The sequence below is a fragment of the Palaemon carinicauda genome, chromosome 5, assembly GCF_036898095.1.
Source record: "Palaemon carinicauda isolate YSFRI2023 chromosome 5, ASM3689809v2, whole genome shotgun sequence".
Taxonomy (NCBI): Eukaryota; Metazoa; Arthropoda; class Malacostraca; order Decapoda; family Palaemonidae; genus Palaemon; species Palaemon carinicauda.
In genome coordinates, this window is record NC_090729.1 from 143,203,237 (window position 1) to 143,225,090 (window position 21,854).

A 21,854-nucleotide genomic window follows, 5' to 3' on the forward strand; every position below is an offset into this window, starting at 1 on the left:
ATTATTATTATTATTATTATTATTATTATTATTATTGTTATTATTACTTGCTAAGCTACAACCCTAGCTGGAAAAGCAGGATGCTATAAGCCCGGGGGCCCCAACAGGGAAAATAGCCCAGTGAGGAAAGGAAACAGGAAAAAAAATATTTTAAGAAAAGCAACATTAAAATCAATATTTTTTATATAAACTATTAAAGCTTTAACAAAACAAGTGGAAGAGAAATAAGACAGAATAGTGTGCCTGAGTGTACCCTCAACCAAGAAAACTCTAACCCAGACAGTGGCAGACCATAGTAAAGAGGCTATGGCACTACCCAAGACTAGAGAACAATGGCTGGATTTTGGAGTGTCCTCCTAGAAAAGCTGCTTACCATAGCTAGTCTCTTCTACCCTTACCAAAAAGAAAGTGGCCACCAATTCAACCACCAGATTAGGAAGATCATTTCACAATCTGATAACAGCTGGAATAAAAATTCTAGAATACTAATTGGTATCGAGCCTTGTGATGAAGAAGCCAAGATTATTAGAATTAACTGTATACTCCTTACAGGATGATGAAGTCTGGATAGATCTGAATGAAAAGGAATTATGAAAAAAGCTTATGCGACTTGCATAAAGAACTAATGAATGACAGTGCCAGAGAATAATATCCAGATCATGAATAAGAAATCTAATAAACTAAAGGTTTGTATACAAAAGATTAAGATGAGAGTTAGCAGCTGACAACTAGACATAAGGAAAATAATTAAAAAGATGTATAATGAAAGAATGAAAACATTTCTTCAGGAAACATTGATTACTGAAAATCTTAAAACACTTTCTCAATATGCCAATATTTTGTAAAATTGTACAGTTTGACTTTAATTGAAAATAAAGGGCTCAAGATTAACACGATCAATGGCAGTAGTAAAATCAAGGCCAATCATAGAGACTTCCTGACCGCAATCAAGGGATTTCTGCATCACATACTCAAAGGGCTTTATCAAAGCCAGACTGCAAATTGTGGAAATGATGATTACCTTCAGCATACCTTCTTAGATATTTTGTAAGAAGACGTTAAAAAACTTCATGTTATTTGGGAGTTAAGAAAACTGGGAGATAATCAACAGAGCTAGAGCTACCATAAACACATTTACCTAATGAAATAACATTACCAATTATTCAACAGGTGCAAAAAGAACCCCTTCTTACCAACTTGCAAAAAAAAACGGCAGACAATTTCATTTAGAAATTAATAAATTAGCAGTGATTTTAAAAAAAACCAAGGAAATATACATTTGGGTCTACGCCTCCATAAGAATCAAGCTCCAGCATGAATGTTTTAATTTCACAGGACTGAAAAATTAAACTAGTTAGTTTAGCCTCGGGAAAACCGAAGTGAGAAAGATCAAGTTTCTCATTACTCTGTTTATTGTCAATCATATCAAATATATTCCCTTTCTCTTTGTACAGCCCGTGACAAGACAGCTATCTAAATTGAATAAAGGAGGAACTGTTAATGATAGTAACTGTAAGTGATGCCAAAGTAGTGTAATCTTTAGAAAATATGTTATTAGCTTTAAGTGCATTCATTGTCAAAATAGACTCTGAAAGTAAGATGTTGGCAAGTATCAACCCAAAGGTACAATAAAAAATCATTCATGGGATGATCCTCAGGTGTATAAAAATGTTCTAAAAAGTGTTTATTACTCTATACTTCAATTGCTAAAATATAAATATGAATACATAGAATATTTACCTGATATGCGGTGCCCTATAAACTATGGAGATATCTTAACAAGCTTTTTATTAGCTTACACCTGGTTGCTTTCTGCATCATCCTTAGCGTACCATCTTCTCTTTTGGTTAGAACCTTCGATACTTAAAAGATATAAAAAACATTTAAGACTTTTTCTAATATCAAGTCCCTGTAGAGTGAAGCCACAAAATTATGACTATGACTTGATTGCTTGGATATGAGGTTATTCAAAATACAAAATTTGAAGATATAACAGTGGTGACGAGCAAGGCAGCATATATCATAGTTCAATACTTTTGCAAATATTGAAAATTCAATGAGAAACGTTTTTATTTTTTTGAGATTAATTCTTTCACAACTCCGAAAATCACATTTCTAAAACTTAAACTCGTCTTTGAAAAATATTCTTTATGATTCATTGATGAAAACTGATGAAATATATATTTTCTGTTGAGCACCAAGTGATTTATATGAGACTGACATCCATATGTGTTGCAGATGCTTAATGATAGATTGATTGATTGATTGATTTGAGGTTTTCTGGCCTCCTGACATCTAAAGTCATTGATGCTGATATCATTTATTATAAATTAAGAACAAAAGAATATTCAATTAAAACCATAAAGGCAAATATGTCACTTTAAAAGTTGAATAGCTCTCAGAAGACCTGCTTCTGAAGTAAAGCTAAAAATAAGGCTAGCATGTTGGGATACATCATGTCCAAGAATCTTGGCAAGGATGAACCTGCCATCCTCACCTCGAGCCTCAAACAGGTCTCTACTTCTTTCACTACTCTAGAGGAGCATTCGGTCAACAAATGCCTCACTGTCAAGGGTACCAAAAACTCGTCGCAATATGGAGATGCTTAATGAACATATCAAATACCATCTAAGAAAACTGAGGGGATGACATGGTTTTCATTATGAGCAATGCTTGGCAATCTAACCATAGGTTCCAGGATGAAATCTTTGTTTTCTTGACGAGAATTAGAGCGCCTATATATTTTGGCAGATTTATAAAACTAGCAAAAGGTTCAAACACTTATAAGAAAAAAAATGCCAACTAAAAATTACAACTAAACATTCAAGAGTGTTTGAATGATTACATCACATTATTATATATTTGATATCATAGAAGAAAAATAAAACTTTTGGCTGGTTTCAGTTAATCGGGTTACCCATATGTATGTGTATTTGTGGATGCATATGCATGGAAGAGTGCAAACTTGGTAGAACCTTCTATAATGGGTGATAATATAAAGCACATATCTAGGAAAATGGAGATTGTTTCCCGGGCTTTGACCTTACATCAACTGTTATTTGAAGACAACCTCTCGGGTACTAACACAAAGCATTTTTGTTCGCACTTCTATCCTAACATTTAATGTATATAATTAGTATCACTGACCATTATGCTAGTAATGTCTTGAGAATAGAAAAAAATAGTCAGATCTCGTACAAACACCTACATACATACGCACAGATAAACACACACACACACACACACACACATATATATATATATATATATATATATATATATATATATATATATATATTTATATATATATATGTATATATATATATATATATATATATATATTCATATACTATATATATATATATATATATATATATATATATCGATATATATTCATATATGTACATATATATTTGTATATATACATATATATATATATATATATATATATATATATATATATATACATATATATACACATATATTTATTCACATGTATATGTATATATACATATATATATATATATATATATATATATATATATATATATATATATATATATATGTATACATGTTAATATATATGTATATGCATATATATTCATATATTATATATATGTATATACATACATATATATATATATATATATATATATATATATATATATATATATATATATATATATATATATATATAGAACTTAACAATTACTATAGGTATGATAGTTACACTTGGCACGCTACTTTTAAGAAGAGGAGGTTGATTATACCTTAAAGAAATGTCACTACTCTTGTTTGCTTCTCTTAAAAACAATTCAAATTCAAATTAAAATTCAAACAATTTATTGACAAACAGTGGTCAAAAGGAGCTTTTAGTCTTGCTAAGTATAAAAGTAAAACCTAGTAATAATTTACATAAACCAAAAAATACATTTAGTAACAAATAGTTTTTACAAATGAAACACCTTCTACATGAATAATTTCGAATTTACCCAAAATAAATTAGCATAAACCTTATATGTTTATTTCACAGAGACTGAAATTACATACTTAATCGTAGTTATAATTTGATAAATCAAACAATCCAGCAAAATCCCAATGTTTCTGTAGAAATAGACTAAAATAAATGTATGATTCAAAAGATATTTTAATTTCAATTTTAACATTTTATTGACATAAAAAGGTGTCAAAAGGATCTGTTAGTTTTGCTAGACAGCCCAAAAACCATGATGATACAACTCGTTTTTTACAAAGGAGAACAATTTCGAAATTACATAAGTGACAAGCCTTTTAAGGCTTTCACAGTTTCAAAATTACAATATACTCAATCTTAGTTATAATTTTCATAAAACAAAACTTTCTAGTAAAGTCCTCAGTTTCAGTAGAAATAGACTAAACCAAATACATCCCTGTTATAATAAATTTGAACGCTACAATTACACTTGAAACTGATTAACATGTTCAAAATAACCATAACTTTTTTTACATGAAATCCATTTTAGCCCGTTTTCACATAAAAGGAGAACTATTATCTAATGTACAGAGAACAACCACTTCCATTTCAAATTCCATATTACTGCAGCAAACACTAAACATTATACAAATAAAAAGTAATATAGTAACTTCTCAATTTTAGTACCTTATATCAGTTTTTTCTAAATTTATTTGCAATATTCTTGTACAAATTATTGTTAATGAAAAACACACCATTTGTTCAAAATTATCATCAAGATTCCTAAATTCTGCCAAAGAACTACATTCCATAATGTAATGTTGCAGTGTGTGAATTTGCAGCGTCACATAATTTTCAAGGGGTACCCTCTCCACTCTTATATTCCCAATAGTATTTATAGCCTAGCTTAAGTCTCATAACAATTCCATATCCCAGGACAACAAGACTACCACTAGGAGCATCTCCAATCAACACTTCCAGTTATAGTATTCAAGCGAAGAGGACCACCCAACAAACAGGAAACTGTCTTCTTGCAACATATATAAATATATATATATATATATATATATATATATATATATATATATATATATATATACATATATATACTTATATATGAATATATGTATATATACATAATATATATATATATATATATATATATATATATATATATATATATATATATATATATATATATATATATTATATATATATATATATATATATATATATATATATATATATATATATATATATATAGATGAATTTTCAGTTTCCTATATGACAGGTCAGGAGAATAAGAAGAGGGCTGAAAGTGATGTTAGCAATTAGACTTGCAAAAGTAAAAACTAATATCATATTTTCCCCATAGGACAAACTCTCAAAATTATTTCCTTAAACATGTGATTTTCCAATCAGTTATTCCTTGTGGCCTCTAATGCTTTCCTTGACTCTTTGCTGCTTAGCAGTTTGTAATCCTCTATCGAAATAAATTCAGCAGTATTCAAGGAATTTCCACGAAAAAGGGCCTGAAACGTCTTCCTTTAAAACTGATGATCAAGTGGCTGTTCAAAGTCACTTGAGGAGTAGACATGTTAATAAAGACGACCGAAAATTAAATGGGAACTATTCATCATTGTTTGATTGTATATAAATATCGTCACGAAAGTCTACTACCTTGTGTAACTAAGATATATCAATCTGAACACCTAAGGTGTGGTGAGGTGAAGGTAGGACGAGTGTTCTAGTGGATAAAACACTTGCGAGTTAGTTTCACAGGTTTGGCGGAAGTCAACACACGTATTTTGTTGCCGTTCCTTTCCTCCCACCAGTGTGCTTTGTGACATCACGGTGCTTAACCATCGTCTGCAGTAAGTTGGTTAACTATTCCACATTATTCCATTTTTGATCTTGCGACACCATATACCAATCATGAATATCTTGACTAAATCATTGAATTCAGCAGAGCAAGATGAAACCGGCAGTTTACAACGTAGCAAAATGTGACGCCATACATCCCTTCGTCTACACTTCGTTTTTGTGCAATTTTTAGCAGGATTTGTATTTTTCATTTAACTTTTACAAATTCAAAATATACCGCTAATCTTGAATTTTGATGACATTTTCTTCGTACTGTGCAATATTTGTGCAATTCAGTTTGCAAAAACTTTGCATTAGAATTTGTATTTTTTACGTTTGTCTGTATAGACTTCCATGTTACTATGTGTGCTGAGTGGAAGAAAAAGAGGAGTAATCTTTCTTTGTATGTGGGTTGCATGTTGCATTATATAGCTCCCCTGATGCAGCCTTGTATGGGAAAGAAGGCGACCTGTCCTACAGTGTAGATACAAAGGCTGTAGGTGATCAATGGTAATCCAATCCTCTTTTCCGCGAATTTTATGAGGAAAGCTTTTGGGGCACAACGACTGACAAGGATTGGCCGGTGTATGGGGAGCAAATGGTAGTTTGCGACCGTTGGTATTTATAAAGACATGTATTGTGGTGTGTAGGTCTTTTAGTATGCGTTGCTTTGCTGGAAGCAAGTAACACTGACTGCAGGGAATCAATTTTTTTCCAAAATGTAAAATAGATGCTGAAGATCATCAGAGGAGATAGCAAACGGAAAATATTCAGCAAGAACGACCAACTTGTCACCAGGTACACTTAGATTCAAAAGTCCGCCGACACTCAGGGAGAATCTCTCGTCAGAGGTCTCTAGTGTTACCATGACAAAACAAACAAAGAGTTGCATTTCTAACTACTTCTTAAGAGATAGGCGGAGCGTTGTCCAAGCTCAGCGAACGCTGGAAAATATTACAAATCTTGTTGCCATATTTTATGCTGTGGTGTCATTTGACATCTCAACTATCCAATACAAATACACAAAACACACACACATTATATATATATATATATATATATATATATATATATATATATATATATATATATATATATAAATATAAATCTAGAATCTGAAAAAGCATGTAGAAATTAATGGAGTGGCATAACTTAACAATTCCTTCCGTTAACAGCTACATTATATTGTTCGGAGATCCGACATTAGTCTTGTTCCAGTTTCATTTATGGCTCGATGCTGTAAAGTATTCATAATAACGCCATAAATGAGTTATACGAGCCTTGAGGACATTCACAGAGAGAGAGAGAGAGAGAGAGAGAGAGAGAGAGAGAGAGAGAGAGAGAGAGAGAGAGAGAGAGAGAGAGAGAGAGATTACAGTAGTGAATGCATTAATTGGTCACCATATAAATTGATTTTTAGACATTCATGCATATCAGGAGAAATTTTCGCTTGATATTGCAATGTTTCCAATAAAAATGATTGTATTTTGCTTCCAAAAACTTAGTTTTAGAATGCTAAATTGATTGCTAAAGACTTTCATAGGCCTTTAGATATTCATAGATAGGAACATTTTGGAATACATAAGGATACTTTACTGAAAAATATCTCCCAAGTCATTCAGATTCAAGGGGATGTGCCTTCTCAGTCTTTAGTTCGCAACCCACTTGCCCTTTATTCATCAAATTTTTTACCTTCCCTTTTCGGCCCGTGTTTGTGGCTAAGAACGGTTTGCATTGACATTTAAACTAAAATTTTAAATATATACAGTAAAATCTTTGCTGTTGCTAATTCAATTTTCATTACAAGAGCTTTAATTCGATTGATAATTACTGAGGCTCTATGGCACAATTGGAGATAGTTATCACCGAGCAAAGATAACGGGATTATTTTGTTGGACTTAAATGCTCATCAACATAACGGTAGATTTTGGAACAATAATAGCTTTAATTAGAGAGTCGTTGTCTTATGAGTGTTTGAAGGATTCGTTAGAAAGAATCCTTATACCAACATTTGTTCGGCTCGAAGTTATACTATTTAGTTACTATAGATCATTATGTTCTGTAGTCCTCCAAATACCACAAGTTTTGCAATTAATATGCTCATTACGAAAGTACTCTGTAGGATAATTTGCCCGTTTGTTTTAAAATCAACCAAGATATTTTCGTTAGCTGGAATAATTATAAAGGGATATGATTGAAATTACATAAAAAATGTGAGTGAAATAGTGCTCTAAATGCCTTATTTTTTAATCCAGCCAAGGAATATCTCGTTTTGGCTTCACACATATTTCGAAAGGTTCCAGGTTGGAATGGTCAAGTGAAGGTGTTTCTTGCGGCCGCTCAGGAGAAATTGCTTATGTGGAGGTATAGTGAGACACTAGGAACTAAAATTGACGGCCTAAGACGAATACTGGCAAAGAAGGTCATTTATCTTAAAAATACCGAGGATATTTAATAAATGAATGAATAAAGAATGAATGAAAGGAACACAAATAAGAGCTTGATCATGGAGACTTTCGCCTATTTGAATCACGATTATTAGGTGTCAGCGTAATCAAGCTACGTAATTTTCTGAAGATAAAAATCTATTACGGGAAAATTAGTATTTCTTACTTTCATTACAAAATCTCGGAAAATTATGTCGTTCTGAGGACAAGAGACTTTTATATATGATTTATCAATAAAGCAAATTTCTCAAAGGTTTTGCTAGAATGTAATATTGGTTTAATTTACCGCAATACAATTCCTTTTCGATTCAATAAACTAAATTCTGATTGTATTCAAAGTGCTATGCAGTCATCAGTATTTACTGTTTCCATCACAGATTATTTATTATGCAAAGTTAATAGTTAACTTTGGTAATTAATCAACCTTAGAACAACAAAGGCTCTTTATTCGGTTGTTACTAGCTACTAAAAATGAACTAATTATGAATTAGGTTAGCAATATTTCATGGAACATTAACGGTTATCAAATTAGATTGAGGCAATGATGCAATATTTTACAAGTTGTATCAAGAATTTTTTAACCTCTTTACACAACCTCTAAAATACAAATGACTTCCTTGTTTCCTCAAATTCTTCAGTGTCGGACTGCCCGGGGGAGGAGTAATCCCCCCCCCCTACCTAGCGGCCCCCCCCCCCCCCAGCCACCTACCCATCCATTGAAAGTGTCTACTGGGCTCCTCAAAAGTATAATGAAAATATATATATATATATATATATATATATATATATATATATATATATATATATATGTCTGTGTGTGAGTGTGTGTGTGTGTGTGTGTGTTTTATGTATTTGTAGTGAACACTCGAGGGACAAATGATACCACAGAATGAAATATGGCAACTCGATTTGTAATATTTTTAAGCGTTCGCTGAGGTTGGACAAGTCTCCGCCCATTTCCTTGAAGGTAGTAAGAAGACCAACTCTTTCCTTGTTTTGTCATGGCAACACTAGAGACCTCTGACGAACGATTCCCCTTGAGTGTCGGCGGACTTTTGAATCTAAGTGTACCATTCCATCAGCTGACACATCCATGGTGTCCTTGTGAGTGGTCTTCAATCCGAGGAAAACCCAAGGGTCCTCACTTCAATTCGCATTCTCTACAGGTATAAACATAATAAAACATTAAATTGCATTACAGCGCACCGTGCCGGTTGACGCCAGGTTTATTTCTCCAATGAATCATACTTTTAGAAAACAATATAGATGTAACATCACATATTCTAATAACTTCTACAAACTTCTGTACTGATATAGCATTGCATATTTAAAACAAAATGAACAAACTTTCAAATTAACATATAAGCCTCCTCTGCCGCCCAGGAAAAACCATAGATAAAAAACAAAATCTCAAGTTTTGAAAAAACTATGGAAGCTTGTGTATCCACGGCAATAATGCAGAGTAAGCCAAATTTGAGTGGTGGGACCTCACTCTTGTACTACTAATAAATAATAATGATAATAATATTAATAATAAATTCGACTTGCTCGGGCTAGCGTGCGCTAGAAAGTGACCACTTGCTAAATACCTCTTCAAAAATCGAGTACGTTTCACCCAACACTAAATTCTCATTGGCCACTGCCTACATAACAACTGAACTTGTAACAAGACACTTAAGATCTGCTTACATGTCGTTAGGACAATTATTTTTCGCTATACTTCGTAGAGCGAAAAAATTCCAGTCCTCACTTCACTTCGCATCCTCTACAGGTATAAACATAATAAAACATTAAATTGCATTATAGCGCACCGTGCCGGTTGATCCTAGATAATACCAAAGAAAGGGAGAGAAGGAAAGAAATGGAGAGAAAGAAATAAATGTTCCGATTGAATGATTTACACATTTAACCTCTTTTTGAGGCCTTTGACCAACATGTTTACTTGAAACAGACTACCAACAATCATGTCTATGAAGACACCTATCATTGACGTTATCGTTTGCAATGTTTGATCTTGTAGCCACAGTTTTAAAAAAAATTCTGTTTGGTTACATTACAGGAGCTTTTAAAAATCTTCTTAAAGATAAATCGATCAAAGGACAAAATCATTCCAGCTTCCTCTGTATCATGCAAAATACATCAAATATGGAAAAGCATTTGTGACAACTTCCAATATCAAAAACTTCACAGTATTGGTGATTTTTCATTTTTTTCTGTTCAACTAAGAAATCTTCAAATTACAATAAACTTAATTCCCCAAATCTCAGATAAGAAAACTTTAATGATCTATCAAAATAATAAAGAAGTTTTTCAATATAGGAAAATATAAACCGCGCAGATTCTGCAACACCTGATTATCAAAAAGATCCTTTGTATGCACCGATCTACCAGCTTAATGTTTCACAGGTGCTTGCAAAGATTTAACAAGTGAATTTTCCGTTGCATCTATGTAACCCCTCTTTTCATGCATGCGCGTTATGGCATAAATGGCTTGATCACTGGAGATTACTAAAGCACCGGAATCTAATAAAAGCGTGATAAATAAAGCAACATACAATGGCATTTCGCTTTGCTCGTGACCATTATTTTAAGTTTCTCTTTGTTGAAAGACAAGTTTGTAGGCCTTGTCGGTGCTGTCATTCATCGATGATAGAAGATGCCCATGACAACTGAGGTCCCCCAATTTCCTGTCCAAATTAGATCCCACCGTCAAAGACGACTGCTGGCCTTTCATTGCATTCACGATCCTGGAAAGCAGATGCCAAAAATAAAACATTGTACATATATGCTTGTAATATCAAAAAACTTTACCTTCTATATCAAAGTTAAATTTCAGCGAAAAATTTCCCTTTTTTTTTTTCATCTTTGCCGTGTGTAATAAACCTTTTGTTACATAAACACTCAAAGTTCAACAATAAAGTTTCCCTCGATAATATCAAAAGTCAAGATGGAGAGGACTTTCACTCTGGAATATTCTACTTAAGTGAAGAATTTTTACCTCCATTTTATTAATAACCTTTGGTATAGAACACCAAACCTCAAGTTAAAACATCAATTCCCTCTGTACCGGGACACCAATATTAGAGATTAAAAACCTCAACATATTTTTAAAAGTGGCAAAACAGTCGAAAGAATGAATAACTCTCACAAGTCCATAACACTGAAAAATGTAAGCAAGAATTGACCATTCATCCATGTTAGTTGACAACACTTCAACAAATCCGCTCTTTTGTACTCTTTCTGGGCTAACATACATTGATGACCTGAACAGTGTATTCAGTACAAGTTCAAATTCTTTGGTTTTCTATGATTTCTAAATCTGGCTTTTTGCTACCTACTTGCATTAAAATTGAAAAATTTTTGTTATCTGGAACAACGTTCAAACATTGTCAAAGTACTGTACATAATTCTGTCGACTGCCTCCTGCTCCTTCATGTTTAATTTTTAAGATTCATTTGCTGTCCAGTTTCCAACCACACTTTTCATGATAAAAAACAAAGTCGCTGTATTCATCGCTAAAAACTTCAAAATTACTCCAAACCTACTACTGAGGTGTCACAACTTATAAATATCCCAACACCAGAGGCGTCACAATATAACTTAAATCTGAGGAGTCACAATATAGCGTTAAATTTCCTGTGTCTGAAGCGCCGCAATATAGCGGTAAATTTCCTATGAGGCGTCGCAATATATTGATAAGATTGCCTACATCCGAGGCTTCGTAATGTGATAAATTGCCTACATCTCATGCGTCACGATATAGTAATAATCTGCCTACATCTTAGGCGTCACAATATAGTGATAAACTGCCTACATCTGAGGCGTTACAATATTGTGCTAAACTGCCTACATCTGAGGCATCACAATATAGTGCTAAGCTGCTTACATCTGAGGCGTCACAATATAGTGATAAAGTACCTACATCTTAGGCGTCACAATATAGTGATAAACTGCCTACACCTTAGGCGTCACAATATAGTGATAAACTGCCTACACCTTAGGCGTCACAATATAGTGGTAAACTGCCTACATCTTAAGCGTCACAATATAGTGATAAACTGCCTACATCTTAGGCATCACAATGAAGTAATAGGTTAAATAAGTCTGATGCAAGTATATAGTTAAAGTAACGACCAAAATAAAAAGAATGAATTTCTGCGTCAAAACGTGATCTCAAGTAGAGCATCTGATATTTCTCCATTAAGTTCCCAACTAGCTTTGCTCAATATGTAAAATTACAGAAATACTTTACCGGTTTCATTTTTACAATACCTCTCACGACAAATTTCGTGGAAATTATACAACAGACAATTGTCCAAAAGATATTCGTTAAAAAACGTTTTTGTTAATTCAGAAGGTTTGGCATCTAAACAAGGTCTTTAACGACAGTTTATCCTAATACTGTAGTTACGAAATTTGCCTTCAGTATTCGTCCACTGTGAACCTTTCCAAATACAATTTAGAGTCTGAAAACCAATTATACTTTCTTGTAAATAAATCCAAATCTTGAAGCTTTTAAAGTAAATAACTAGCATCCAATGCCCCTTCAAAACAACCATCCGCAGCTATGCCATCATCTAAAAATACTTCAATCTTCACTTCCTTAGATCTCCAATATCTAACAGACTTAAGAACTTTAGTAAAGATGTACCGCCGCTTACAAAAATATCTAAAGATAATCCATTATAAAAGCTTTTTAAAATTTCCCCCAATGAGAAAGATATTGGCAACGTTTTAATAGATTTCTATGCGATAAGCAGACTGTAGACTGATTAAATCCTTAAAAAGTTTGTAATAAAAAACCAGCCTTTGCTTACCATTTCCATTCTTGGTCACCGTCAAAGGAATTATTTCTTAGTTTCTCTGATACCAGTGTCACCCATTCTCTTTTAATAAATTCTGATTCGTCCCTTTCTGACCTATTGTTACCCAATCCAACAACCACAGTAACGGTTTTGAAATGGAATTTTGTGATTGCCCTTTTAGACGTCAAGGACTATCTTACCGGACCCAATCTAATTCTGTTAATGTATTGTGAATAACAACAACCAACAGTCGATTAAAAACAACAAAATGAAATAAACACAGCGTTCCAATTTCCTTGCTAAGTATACAAAATAAAAACAGCTATATTTTCACTTATCTTTTCGACGTCTTTCTTGGTACATTTCCGGCTCCAATGTCAACTCTTGGCCTTTATTGAGCTCTAGACCTCTTCCATCAAAGTTGATATGAATCCACACTTTCCCTCGATCTTTAACTAGCTTGACACTTTCGGCGATGCTGCTCTTTGCGTACTAACTCGTTTCTGCAGCAATTTTAGATGTTCCTTGTCCTCCAGTTTGATAAACAATCGCATCTAATGCTAACATTTTCGTATCAGTTTCCTCAAAATAACGCGATGCTCATTCAAATGGTTTTCCATCATACTTTAATGAGGTGCGGATACTTGTGAATATTCTGCTGGAAATCGGATAATAGATTGTCCATCACTTCTTTAAACGGTTTCAGCATTCTGATTGCTAGCGTGAAAACACTATTCACATCTGAAGCTGTATATGACCCTGCCTGGCGTCCTGGCTAATAAATTCGACTTGCTCGGGCTAGCGTGCGCTAGAAAGTGACCACTTGCTAAATAGCTCTTCAAACATCGAATACGTTTCACCCAACACTAAATTCTCATTGGCCACAACCTACATAACAACTGAACTTAAGCAAAAAGACACTAAGATCTGCTTACATGTCGTTAGGACAATTATTTTTCGCTATACTTCGTAACGCGAAAAAATTCTATAGTTGTAAAAACCAGCATGAGTTGTTGCAGCGGGACATCAAAGCTGCTTTGAGGACACGATGGAAACGTTCCACTATTATGTTGGCTGCTGGGTTTAAGCAGTAGTCTTATGTGAAGTGATAAAAGAAGATTCCCTAATGATGTCAACAACTGACAGGTGAAGGCGGTACACACGTTGGAAGTATTATGGTCTGTGATGCCAAGTTTTGCTATCCATCTGGAAAGTAAGACAGCAGTGCTTGAGGCGAATGTTGTTTCAGGATAACGAGTGAAGCGATTGAAGACTATGAAAAGGTAATGGTGTCCTTATGACGACTTCATGTGTCAATGCACTTTTGACAATGACCCATTTTGTTAATGTCATGCTATATGAACTTTGACTTCAGTAGCTCTGCAGTAGATTAGTACGATGGGTGCGAGAAGCCATGGATCAATTGAAACACCTATCAATGCATGGAGGCAGGTATCCAAGGGAGTGACCTACCATTACCGACGTCACAAAAGCGGGTGGCGGAGTCATCGGAGGTGACGTCTTCATAATTGAGAAATGTGCAGGATGTCCTGCAGGTTTGGTATTCCGGGTTCTTTCGTTGGGCTTCTGTTATGGCACTGTAATCCATTCCCAGGTGGAAAGCAACCAGTGTCTTTCTGGAAAGGTAGTCGGCGACAGGATTCAGTTAACCTGGGGTGTAGTTCACGGTCATTATAGTAGCTGCATTTTATCTTGGAAAGTTTTCTACGATAAATATCAATCGGAAGTGTTGAGCTTCAAATTATTGCCCATGCAGAAATATAAAAAAAAGAAAATTTTTCTCGGTCTGCATTTGTGGCTAGAATATATATATATATATATATATATATATATATATATATATATATATATATATATATGTGTGTGTGTGTGTGTGTGTGTATATATATATATATATATATATATATATATATATATATATATATATATATATGTGTGTGTGTATGTGTGGGCGTGCATGTGGGTGTGTCTGATTTTCTTGTTAGTACAAAGAGGTATATATTGTTCGAATTACCCAAATTATAGTGAATTAAGAAGTAGAACATTTAGTTCTTGAGAAAGTCATGCAATATACAACATACTTTAAACGTGAAGGTTATCCATATTAATATGTGCCAAATTCAAAAGGATATATCTGCTTATCTGATGCAAGTATGACCTTTTGGTGAGTCAGTTACTGGAATACCTTTTGTTAGATTATAACAGCGAATGATCTTAAAATCTTTACATTATTCCTCTAAATCTTTCTGTATGTTTATTGGCATCTTGCATCCAAATGATGAGAGAGAGAGAGAGAGAGAGAGAGAGAGAGAGAGAGAGAGAGAGAGAGAGAGAGAGAGAGAGAGAGAGAGAGAGAGAGGTTCTAGTGATTAAACTGGGTAAAATTGTTATTCTTTCCTGTTTGTACTTTTGAAAAGAACAAATAAATTCAAAGATATTTTTATCAAAGATATTTCTGCAAGTTACTCGCAAGACAGTAGGTATTCGGTCAAGATCATCTGTATTTTGTACTGAATGAACGGTATAATAAAATAACCCTACTTTTTTTAAAGATAAAATCATTTGTACCTTTTCATTTTCAGGATGGAAATGGTGGAACGTCGTATGAGACAATTAAGTCGGTGGCAATACATAGCGCTGTTTCCAGTGGCTTGTTTGTGTGTCACTACGCTATGGCTGTTCGCTAACACAGAATTTAAAATGGGCTTTCCTAGGGCCATTTTTAAATCTGTTCCTCCTGCACAGGTTGTTGGTGAGGAAACTTCCTCTGCTGGCTCTTCACCTTCACATGAGAAGACGTCCTCACAATACCAGCATCCGTTTCTCAATCAAGAATGTTACATTTACGAAGATTTAAGAGCAAGATTTACCTGTACTGACTCAACCCACCGGTTTATCAACTACTCGTTCGATGACATTTTGAAATGTTTCACGAATCTGTCGGAGGCGATCAGGTGATTATTTCTATACCGAATGGTATGTCATTTTCGTGATCACCATATTTTTTATTGATTTTCTTCTATAAAATGATTTCCTTTATCATCTTTACCTTCCCAGACATGTTTAGATATGATTATCAATATTGCATGCAGAAACCTATTCCAGCTGTTTCCTTATATCCTTTCCTCACTGAGCTATTTTCTTTGTCAGGGCCCTTCAGGCTTACGGCATCTTGCTTTTCCAATTAGGGTTTTATCTAAACAAATAATAATAATAATAATAATAATGATAATGATAATAATAATGATAATTATAATAAGATATATTTCATAAACTTTTTCTTTATAGGAATGAAAGCATCAACAACTATTGGAAAAATCCTGGGTCCTCATATCGTAAACGATCAGCAAAGAATGCCGTGGAAATATCAGAACGACCAAATGTGCATCTGGTCATGGTGGGAGATTCTCATATCAGGGGTATCTTTACAAGGTTTATGAGACGAATAAGCAATGACCGCATTTTGGTCGAAAAAGTTAGGATGAAAAAGGTAAGAAGTTTCCTGGTAGAATTGAAAAATGTATCCATGGTGGAATGGCGCTTCAAAGAGAGGTCATAAGAAAACATTTTTCCCCTGATTCTTGCTTGTTTTCAAGTTCCCTTTCACTTACGGGGTTTTCATTTAGCCTTAGAATTTTGGACACACACACACACCACACACACACACACGTATATATATATATATATATATATATATATATATATATATATATATATATATATATATATATATATATATATCCTTACAGAACGGGATTACTTTAACATGGTGAAAGAGTTTGCGTATTGCCATGATCAGCAAAACTGTACTAGTCAGGCCACCCATACTAGGTTGGTTTGCTATCAACAATCAGACGAAAATCTCCCACCATCCACCATCAGCACTAGCCAGCGTGATGATGAAAATTGGCCAAACCTCTGACAAGAATTGCATTTGTTATTGTTATTGATGTGTGTGTGTACGTGTATGAGTGTGTGGGTGGGAAAATTAAAAAAACAAACGGTAGAGATGAGCTTCAAAAGGTGAGACATAATGGAAGAATTTAACACAATCACCTGTGTGGATGGTGCTCATATCTCATTAGGGTTTGATAATGGACACCTGAACATCTAAAACATGGTTTTTTTCATCATGTTTAATAATAGTTTTAAAACATGTTCGCACTCTTGACGACCTCTGTGAAGTAGAAGACCCCAACAGGATTCAACTAGTGCTTCATTCTGCCACGGAGTTTTTAAATCTAAACATAATGTTTCTGAATTTATATATATATATATATATATATATATATATATATATATATATATATATATATATATATATATATATATTCTTACGAAGTTAGTTTAGTTTAGAATGAATAATTAATTCATGTACATACCTATGTATTTCATATGTGCATTTAAGAGGATAGCCAGGTCCCAAGGTGAATTCCTCTCATGTAGGTATAAGTTAGGTATGTAAATTACGTAAGACTTTTGTCGTTAATTTATTTTTATTCTTCATTCAAGTCAGTATATGTAAATTTACGTTATATTTAAGAATTAACTTTTTATTTCACGTATTTGGTTACGAAATCTTACGCACTCTGTTTAAGAGGGCCTTGTGATCCATACAAGATATGAACAAGGGCTGATGTAAATTTTTTTTTATATTTTTATGACGTATTGTTTGTGAGAAAATACACAATACTTATATTTGCTACATTTTTGGAAGGTTCTCGAAAACTCCAATGTTAGATTTTATCTTCTTTTATTTCCGAGGACAAAGGTGGGTGGAGTCAGCTGAATGAGAGTTGCCGTATAGCGAGGTTGATTCTCCTGTTTGATATGTGATAGTTGGTAACTCTGGTGTCACTAGGAGCTGGCCCCAAGTAACAAGGATAATCTATTAGAATATTCTAAAAGTAATCAAGTCAAATATGCGCCCCCAAGGATGAATAGCAGCAGAAACCCAGCCTGTCCTGTGAACGAGGCAAAGTGCATCCCTCTCTCTCTCTCTAGTACCTATAGTGTGTCCTCCCCAAAGTGATTTTGTACCCCAAGGTAAATTGTTTGTTAAAACGATACAAAAGACGTGAAAGGTAATTTTAAATTAATTGTGTTATGGTGAGTGTTGGCATTGAGTAAATCTTTATAACTGGCCCAGTGAGATTTTAGAAAATACGTGAAGTTAATGAGTTTATCAGTTACTTTATGTAAATCCTTTAACAGTTTAAGCATTTGAGTGTAATTATTTCTTTTGTCTTAGTATGAGGTTTTATTCAGATTTAATATTTCAGTGTTTTTATATAATGCTGTCTTGGAGTTGCATCGTTGTATCAGAGCTCAAGTATTAATATTTTCAGGTGTAACAGATATAAAGTAAAAACAAACAGGTGAGTTTGGAACTCAAGAGGTTGTGTAGTTTGCCAGCGGTATTATATATAACAATACATTTTCGTTCCCAGACACGGGACCATAGTATTATATATATATATATATATATATATATATATATATATATATATACACAGTATATATATATATATATATATATATATATATATATATATATATATATAGATGTATGTATATATGAATATACATATACACACAGATATATATATATATATATATATATATATATATATATATTTATTTATTTATTTTTTTATATATACTGGTCCCGGATCTGGGCACCAAAAATATATATTATATATTACCGCTGGCAAGTTACACAGCCTCCTGAGTTCTAAACTCACCACTTTGTTTTTACATGAATAACACTGTTACACTTGAATAATACCTGAACTCTGAGAAAATTATATAACTCCCACTCAGCAATATATGTAAAACTGAATATCAAAAGGTCTCTTAAGTACACTCAAAACAAAACTGGGTAATTATTATAAGGAACTATTCAAAACAACCTCTTACTTCGATTCTTAAACAGGGATACGAGAGTTCTGTAAGAAACACTGGTGGTCGAAATGATACACACTTTACAAAAAATAAATATATTCCTTAAAAATTACAACACTTTGAAAGAATTTACCCCCAAAATAAATTACTTGAAATATTAAATCTGAATTAAAACCTATACTACAAGAAAATAATACCTATTAAAATTATATGATCACTTGACTGGAAATATTAAATCTGAACAAATTGTTGGACTAAGACAAGAGAATATTACACTCTGAAAATAATATAATTACTTGTTTCACTGGAAATTATATTTTACGCAAATATTTAATCTTGATAATCAATGAAAATGGTTAATCTTTAACACTCGAATGATTAAACTCATAGAAATTACATAATTTAACTGATAAACTTACAAGTTTTTAGCTCACACGTAATCATCAAACAGTGAAGCCAAAATAATTACACTTCACATTTTCGCATAAACCTTACAGGACCTGTTACAAAAATTTATATAATGTCAGCACTTACAAAAACTCAATAAATTTGGAATCGACTTTAAAGTTTCTCTAACGATTGAACACACTACACACGATATATTTTGGGTAAAGACTTGTTCACTTTAAAGGGTACGTGCACTTGAGGTACTTGAGAAAGAGGATGTTGACTCTTTCACAGTACAGGCTGGTTCTTTTCTGCTGCAATGCATACCTAAATTCTTCTAGGTCAGGTGTCTAGACGCTTGGGGGCTGGCTTTAGCGATTCTAAAGCTGCCAACGATCATGTATCAAGAGGCCTTCTAACGCACCAGCGAGTCAACTGTCTAGCCTTCTTCCTCGAAATAAAAAAAAAAAAATAAAAACTAACTGGGTTTTTCAAGAACCTTCTAAACACGTGAAAAATATATCACTTGTATAATCTCTCACATACATGATGCAATACCATAAAAAAATTCCATAAGCCCTCGTTCATATCTCGTATGGTTCGTATAGCACACTTAATCGAGATTACGTAAGACTTGATAGCAAAGGACGTGAAATAAAAAGTTAATTCTTAACAATAACGTAAATCTATATACCGACTCGAAAGAAAAATACAATGAAATGAACGATGAAAGTTTTACGTAATTTACTTGCAATTACTTATACCTACATGAGAGGAGCTCACCTTACATGCCGGCTATACACCTCTTATATAACACAAATGAAATACGAATAAAATATTTACTCTACACTAGACCATATTCATATTATATATATATATATATATATATGTATATATATATATATATATATATATATATATATATATATATATATATATATATATATATATATATAATGGATTTTGAGTGAAGCGAAAAATCTATTTTTGGGTGAGATGGCCATGTCATCCTGATGGAAGGTTCCTTCAGTACCTTCCTTTGGATATATATAACTACTAGAATATTCCCAGAGAATTAAACTAAAGGTTTTCACAGAATTCTAACTTCTGGAGCGAGTATTCTAAGTGTTAACCTTATAGAATATCATATATTAACACGTCACATGGCCATCTGCACCCCACCTAGCGTTTACGCTTCGAGGGGAAGATGTGGCGAGTGAATGTGGGAGGTAACTGGGGTACCGTTCCAAAGATACTCTCGCTTCGTCACTGTTACGATACTCGCAGCTGCGTGACGTCACGTCCGCCTTCACCATTCCGTTTTAGCTATAACCGCCCTCCGCGATACAGTACAGCAGGGAGGGGCCTAGTAGGCTGAACTGGAACAGCTGGGCAGGTCCATCAGGACGACATGGCCATCTCACCCAAAAACAGATTTTTCGCTTCGCTCAAAATCCGTTTTTTGGGCTCAAGCCATGTCGTCCTGATGGAAGTGTACCAGAGAATTAATGTATCGTGGGTTTGCTTCCAATTTAAGTGCCTGGTACTCCGAATAAACGTTCCGTAGTCTGGTGACCAAGAGACCGTGACATCTCCGTGTAATGTCACTACCAGAGGCTTTACAATGACCTGGCATCCCGCCCCCTGGCGAGGAAGGTTCTAGTAGGACAAGAGGAACATCTTGAAGTAATCTGACGAAGAAAGACTCACCTGGATAAGATATCGTGTCGGTCTCCAGACAGAATAGAAGGGTAAGTATTTGTGTAGGAACAAAATTTATACCATTAGGTGAGTACATAAGAGATAGTAGGTACACTAATCATAATAATTTATAAAAGGTTCAGTAAAACACGAACAGCAATGTATTTTCATATAATAATAGGAGCGAAGGAGACGCATGTTGTAAATAAAATAGATATTTTATTTGAAATTTGCAAGGAAATATGAAAAGTTTTGTACAATAATAAAATACAATAATAGACATAGAAATGGTAAAGGCTGGTGGTGCAGAATCTGAAAGAGAAACAACCATATCTGTAATCACTAGTTCCTGAGGAACGTCAGTCTTTTAAGTGAAGATACACTTTATGTCCGAGAACATGTGGCACGTGTACGAATCTATGTCGTTTCACCTTGGTAAAGGACAGTCCATTAGTGACAGTAAGTGTCCACTGAAATCACTATGTAACGCACTAGGGTCAACACAGGCACCCGTTTTAGTTAAAGTCCCGAGAAAACTCACTGTCCTACGCAGTACTAAACAGCCGGTTTCATCACACTACCTGCTGCCACCGCGAATCTTTTCACTTCTCGCACCTGCTTCGAATAGAGTTTGAAAAACACTCTGGGGGACTTCCAGCCTGTGAAGGATCGGAGGCTTTTGAAGTCCATTCCTTGGAAGAAATTTAGGGAAGAGGCGACTTTCCTGGGATCGTGACCTGCGGGTGTGCTGTCAGGATCCGCCCTGCGAAGGAA

General features: G+C 33.8%; 1 protein-coding gene across 1 annotated transcript in view; it reads left to right on the plus strand.

The window, feature by feature from the left end:
• Positions 1-5,685: 5,685 nt before the first annotated feature.
• Positions 5,686-21,854, plus strand: part of LOC137640611 (uncharacterized) — a 45,712-nt gene continuing 29,543 nt past the window's right edge. Inside the window, exons 1-3 of the mRNA XM_068373117.1 lie at positions 5,686-5,826; positions 15,671-16,042; positions 16,377-16,578. Of these exons, the coding sequence (XP_068229218.1) occupies positions 15,672-16,042; positions 16,377-16,578 (573 nt within the window). The 5' untranslated portion in view covers positions 5,686-5,826; position 15,671. The remainder of the gene's footprint in view (positions 5,827-15,670; positions 16,043-16,376; positions 16,579-21,854) is intronic.